General features: G+C 31.1%; 1 protein-coding gene across 1 annotated transcript; it reads right to left on the bottom strand.

The window, feature by feature from the left end:
• Nucleotides 1–1962: 1962 nt before the first annotated feature.
• LOC135129860 (SET and MYND domain-containing protein 4-like) lies at nt 1963–4197 on the bottom strand. The gene is made up of 5 exons (XM_064057128.1): nt 3817–4197; nt 2828–3768; nt 2366–2671; nt 2291–2294; nt 1963–2142 (listed from the first exon to the last, which is right to left on the bottom strand). Exons 1-5 carry the CDS (start codon nt 4195–4197, stop codon nt 1963–1965), a joined length of 1812 nt encoding a protein of 603 aa, XP_063913198.1.
• Nucleotides 4198–6000: the final 1803 nt, after the last annotated feature.

Below are 6000 nucleotides of genomic sequence, written 5' to 3'. Positions count from 1 at the left end.
TACGCCCAGTAGCTTCTCCCTTCATTGTTTACTCGAAAAAAGTGCTCGTATATGTTTTCATTTGCGGAGAGATCATTTTCAAAATATATTTATAATAAAAATATGCTAGTCTTGGTGATGAAAAATGTACTCCTAATAAATTATTAAAGTACATAAAAAATAGAAACAAATTTTATTTATTTAAAAAAAATCTCTCGCAAAGGCAGGTTCCTCTTTCTTCTTGAATCAATTATTTCGGACAATAATGCGCCAAAGTAAAATCTGTCAAGTTTATCTGCCATCTTTTACATATATTTCTTCGTCTTTATAAATTTTTTCTATATTTATTCCTTTGGGTGTCCATACAACAAAATAAACTTGTGAAATACCCGTAACAAGCATTTGTCCCTAGACTTGAAAGTAGTAATCATGATTTTTTTTAGTTTCAATTCTCTGTCTGTCAATATACAAAATTTGATTATTTTTTTTCTAACCGCTTCTCCGGGAGACAAATCTTGCGATTTTGAAGGGCATTTAATTTCGACTAATGCACTCCTATCCTCTAGAACCCTGTCTGGACTAGCAGCCAAGTAAGGAAATTGTTTTGAAATAAACAAGCCACACTGTTCGGTTTTTATATTTTTATTTATTTCAAAACACTTGACAGCTTTTTTCTCACTTTGCTGTCCATAGTATGTATGATTATTACCTCTGTACAACAGAGATTCCACAGTTTTAGCTATTACTGTAGTCGGTCTAAGTTTGTAAATACGTCCAAAATTTGAAGCCGTAACCCTAATTTGTCTTTCTTTTGCCCAAATGTGCCTGTTGCCTAGTGTCTATTTAAATTTGCTCTAAATTCAAAGATAATTTTCTCAAAAAAACCTCTTTGGCTGTCACAAATGTTTCTACATCCATGACAGGATTTTCTAAAAAATATTTAAACCATAGTCGCAGTTGGGACCAGCATACGTAAATTTTTTTACGACATATTTTTTTTACGAATACTTTGTCTAAGACGAGCTTGTTTTATAGACGAACAATATTTTTTTGTCATTAAACTAGGACCGTTTTAATCACAATATATTTACTTATCCCTTCTAAAAAATTGATGACGTCACCTCAAAATTTTGCTGAATAAATCCTGTCTAAATTGTATAAAATATGATGCGTCTCTTCTTGTGATTTATCATTCCATTCATGTTTTTTAGATTTGCATATACAGGATGACCCCAAAAATTAATGAATGTGTAAATTTATTTTATTGATTTAATCAGGAACTATAGAACCCAATGCTTTGAAATCTTGCAAATGTTTTGAGGTTATAAAGAGCATAACAAATTTTTAGTCAAAATATATTTGCTTATCCCCTCCAAAAAATTAATGACGTCAGCTCAAAAGTTTGCCGTATAATCCTATTTAAAATTTACAAAATATGATGAGTCTCTTCTTGTAATTTATCATTCCACTGATATTTTTTGGATTTGGATATAAAGGATAACTCAAAAAATTTAATAAGTGCGCAAATTTATTTTATTGGTTTAATCAGGAACTTCAAAACCGAATGCTTTGAAATCTAATGTGAAAAAAAAAAACATAATAGGCAAGCAGTCGTCACGTTTCCGATAGCGAGGGAAGTACTGTCTAAACTCTTTAGACCAATTTTTTTGATTTTCCCATTTTTCCATTTCTCAATTTTTCAGTATTTCAGTTTGGGATTTTGCGCTGTTTCTATTCTTTAATTTTCCTTCCATTTTTAGGGTTTTCAATATTTCAGCTTTGGAATTTTGCTATATTTCGTTTCTTCAATTTTTCAAATTTTTGATATTGTGTTTTCTCGGTTTTTAAATTTTTCGATATTTTAATTTTTAAGTTTTTAAAGTTTTAGGTTTTTAGATTTATCACTATTTCGACTTTTCGATTTTTCAGTTCCATGATTTTTCAATTTGTCGAATTTTTAAATTTTAGATTTTTTGTCCTCGATCATTCAGTTTTCTGAGTTTTCAGGCTTTCGACTCCTGCTACTGGAGATGAAATTGGTTGTTGTTTAGACATAAACTTAGCAATCACATTAAAATTTGAAATACTTCCTTGGAGTTCCTCGATGCCGTACTTGACGTCCGAAGTGAGGTGGTACTCCATTTTGTTGGAACCAGATGGACTCTACAAACCAAGCGAACTCTTCGATAGTTCCATGTTGGAATTTTAAATCGCTGCTTTATCTTCCAGATGAAAACACTCAACAATCTTTGATGTAAATTGCAATAAAATTTATTTTTGTCAGCATTTCTACAATTTTGTAACACACTACACAACTGAAATTACAAAGATCAATTTCACAAACACTAAAGTAAAAACGTCACCTTGTTTCTCAACAAAGTTTTACAATGATCCATCTACAACTTGATAAATAATTTTAATACGTTCACGCAGGCGTATTATGTCAGTAGAAGGTTCACGCTGTGTCTCTTCTGCTGTTTTCAGGTCCGCAATTAACTTATGCAAATGACTGATTAATACTGCTCTGTTTTCTTTTGCAAGGTTTTGTGCTATCACAGTAAATTTGTTGTATTCGTCAAGGAAGTTCTTTCGTGGCCATTTTTCCCTGCAGGGCCTACATTTGCAGGTAAAATGGTACTTGTTTCGAAGTACTTGTTGACGGGTGGCTCGGTCAACATCAATGTGGGACGGACTAAAACATAAAGCAGATTCTTAGTGGGAAAAAATCAAAGAGGGAATAGACATATTTCTGTCACTCTTATTCAAAAAGTCACAGACTGAGAATTAAATTAATTATTAATAAATCTGTCGATAAATTTAAATATATTAATCAAAAAAGAAAACTTACCCATACGAAATACAAATTTCATTTCCTTTCTTGATCGTAGACACGGATCTCACTATCAATGTACTTCCTGAACTGTAACAAAATGCGTTTGGACTGCAAGAATGTTTAAACAGGCTAATTAGAGAATATATCGCGTTGCTATAGCCTGGGTGATCATCATCACCTTTTACACAATGTAGATGAATTTCTCGACAATATACGGTACTAATATGTAAGTTAAATAAAAACAGTTCTTTAAATTCATCTTCCAAACCAAGTATCGAAAACATGTTGGTCTCCTCTTTAGCAAATTTAAACACAGCTGCTGCTATAAAAGCCAGTACGAATGACCTCTCTACTGGATACTTATTGTCAGAAATGTCCAAGTCTAAAAATTCGTAGTACCTGTCAGAACGATAAATGCTTGCATCGATATCAGCGACTCTATCAGTTCTGGCTAAGAATGTCATTTTTAAGGCAAAAATCACAGTTTCTTTGATATCATCAAAGAACTTTCTTATGTATAGCTGCAGTATACATTCGTACTGATGGTACTTTGTGAAAGCATTTTCCTTGCAGGTGTCAGTGCAGTATACGGCAAAGACGCAAGTAGGGCACGGTATTACGTTGCGACAGAGTTTAAAACACCCATGACAATACAAATTCAGATGATCGAATATCGCCCATGCATATGGTTTTTCAACTACAAGGACTTCGCCGATGTTAATATCCCTGGTGGCAATGATATGTTGGTCGCATTTGGTATCTGTTTTTATCTCAATGCAGTTCCTGGCGGACTGAATCAAAGAATTTCTTTCGGATTCTGGGATTTCGTAGGTGTTCTCTTTGGTTTCCGGACGGGTTTGCATTTGTTGTGTCACTTCTTCAGCAAATGCTTTGCTTCGGACAAGATGTGCCTGCAAGTTCTCGGGGTAACCGTTATCCGCAGCCCTCTGAATATCCTACAACACCAGTAAATGCACTTTGGTCAAAAAAACTTGAGTACTTACTGTTAAACATTCTTTGAACAGACCCATTGCGAAAAGTACCTCAGATCTGTTTTTGTATACAAAGGACAAAGTATGGTTGTTTTGAGCATAAGACAAACTCATGCTGTACATAGCTAGAGATTTTTCATATTCCTGCCGGTTAAAGTAGTATTTTCCTTTTGCTATTAGGTCGTAACAGACCTCGTCGGATTTGGAAGCCAATGGATTTGCCGTAGGAGTTGGTTTAATTAGCTTCGGCAGTTTTGGCATTCTCAATAAAAGATTAACGCGTTCTGCATTATTTATAGACCTTTGGAATTTAATTCTCTTGGAACCAAAAATGCGTCTCAGACGTAGGAAATATTCGTCTAAAGCTTCCAATAGATCCATGAAGACTGTCATTGTGAAAATTTTAATAACAACACACACTATAATACACACGAGTTACAACTTATCTTCAGGCACAGAAAACTCAAGCAAGAAAGAAAAGTGTACTGTGCATGCGTCAAATGTTCTGTAAAAACGAGGTCATATGTTTGAGTTTTGACGAAATTATGCACATACAGGTGTTTTGAAATTAGCGCAGCAGGAGGTTACTGCACTAAAGAATTGATTATAAAGAACAGAATACAAAATCACTACAAATCGACAACATTGCATTTTTCTGATAACAATAATTCTTACAAAAGATAATAGTTCAATTTATCCAGACACAAATAGGCATAAAATGAAAAAAAATCTAGATATAGATGCAAAATAATTGTTTCAGTTTTTATCCAGTTAAAAATAATTGATAAGAATGATAAACTAAAAAAATTAAGCAGTACTAGTAAAGCACAAACTCCAAAATTTATTGCAAACATTTTTAAACAATTACAGGTGTTGTATCAAATATAAAAGACAGCCTGAATATCTAATTAGAAACTGCAAAGACTAAAAAATTCAGACTATACAAAAGCTTAAAAAAATTCTTAACAGCTTGCTTATAGAGAAGGTTCAAAATGAAATCGTATAAAACCAGAGTCTACATTTGACGAAAGCCACTTCAATTTTGATGAAAAACTAGAGAACGAAAATGTAGATAAAACGTAAATATCATTCCCGCAACATTTTTGATTTGCATTTTTCCATTCTTCAGTTTTTCGATTTGTAATTTTGCAATTGTTGATATTTTTGTTTCGATTTATAGTTTCTCGAGGTTTTAATTTTTAATTTTTCAATTTTTGATTATTTAATTTTTCGTTTCTTCAAATTTTCAACATGCAAGTTTTGATTTCGGTTTTTTATGTTCTTTATTTTTACAAGTTTTCTTCAGTTTATAGATGCAATTTTCCGACGATTTACATCTCTTGGGGTTTTCATTTTTAAATTTTCCAGTTTTCCGATTTTCCAACTTTGGATGCTTTAAGTTTTAGATGTTGCAATTTCACGAATTTTCAATTTTTTAATTTTTAGATGTTTCAATTTTTCATTTCGCCAATTATTCGTTTGAGTTTTTTATTTTCTTAATTTTTTTCAGTTTTTCGATTTTTCTGTGTTCTGATTTTCTAATTTTTCTTCTTTGAATTATAAAATTTTTCCATTCTTGACTTTTTCAATTTTTCGATTTGCAAAATCTCGATTTTTAATTTTTGGATTTTTCTTTTTTCATATCTTTTAATTTGTGGTTCTTTTTCAATTTAGATTTTTCAGTTATTCGATGTTTCAATTTTTCGTTTCTTCAATTTTGCGATTTGGGATTTTTCAATTTTTCATTTTTTTTTGTCTTCAATTTTTACATTTTGCAATTTTCAATTTTTAATTATTTAGTTATTTGTTTCTCAAATTTTCGATTAACAAATTTTGGTTTCGGTTTTCATTTTCTTTATTTCTACAATTTTCCGATTTTTCTATGTTGCGATTTTATAATTTTTTAATTTTTTGATTTTTCACGTTCAATTTTTTCATTTTTCGTTTTTTTCAGTTTTCCAATTTTCCAACTTTTGAAAGTTTCAGTTTTTAGATCTTGCATTTTTTCGATTTGCAATTTGACAAGTTTCAATTTTTTAATTTTAAGATTTCCTCAATTTTTTTTGTTCATTTTTAAAATTTTTGGGTTTTCCTATGTTTTGATTTTCTAATGTTTCTGCTTTTAAATGTAAAACTTCTTAATTTTAGAATTTTTCAATTTTTCGATTTTCAATTTTTCGGATTTTCGAATCTTAG

This window comes from Zophobas morio, unplaced genomic scaffold, assembly GCF_036711695.1.
Source record: "Zophobas morio isolate AGI-343-1 ecotype UQ-CSIRO unplaced genomic scaffold, CSIRO_AGI_Zmor_V1 ptg000017l, whole genome shotgun sequence".
In the NCBI taxonomy this organism is placed as follows: domain Eukaryota; kingdom Metazoa; phylum Arthropoda; class Insecta; order Coleoptera; family Tenebrionidae; genus Zophobas; species Zophobas morio.
Note: the sequence above shows the minus strand (reverse complement) of the source record. Positions and strands in the feature narration are given on the sequence as shown.

Coding starts and splice junctions, on each gene's coding strand:
- LOC135129860 (XM_064057128.1), bottom strand. CDS start 4,197: ATGACAGTCTTCATGGATCTATTGGAAGCTTTAGACGAATATTTCCTA. Junction 3,769..3,816: donor TGTTCAAAGAATGTTTAACA/GTAAGTACTCAA, acceptor CTGGTGTTGTAG/GATATTCAGAGGGCTGCGGA. Junction 2,672..2,827: donor GAAATTTGTATTTCGTATGG/GTAAGTTTTCTT, acceptor TTTATGTTTTAG/TCCGTCCCACATTGATGTTG.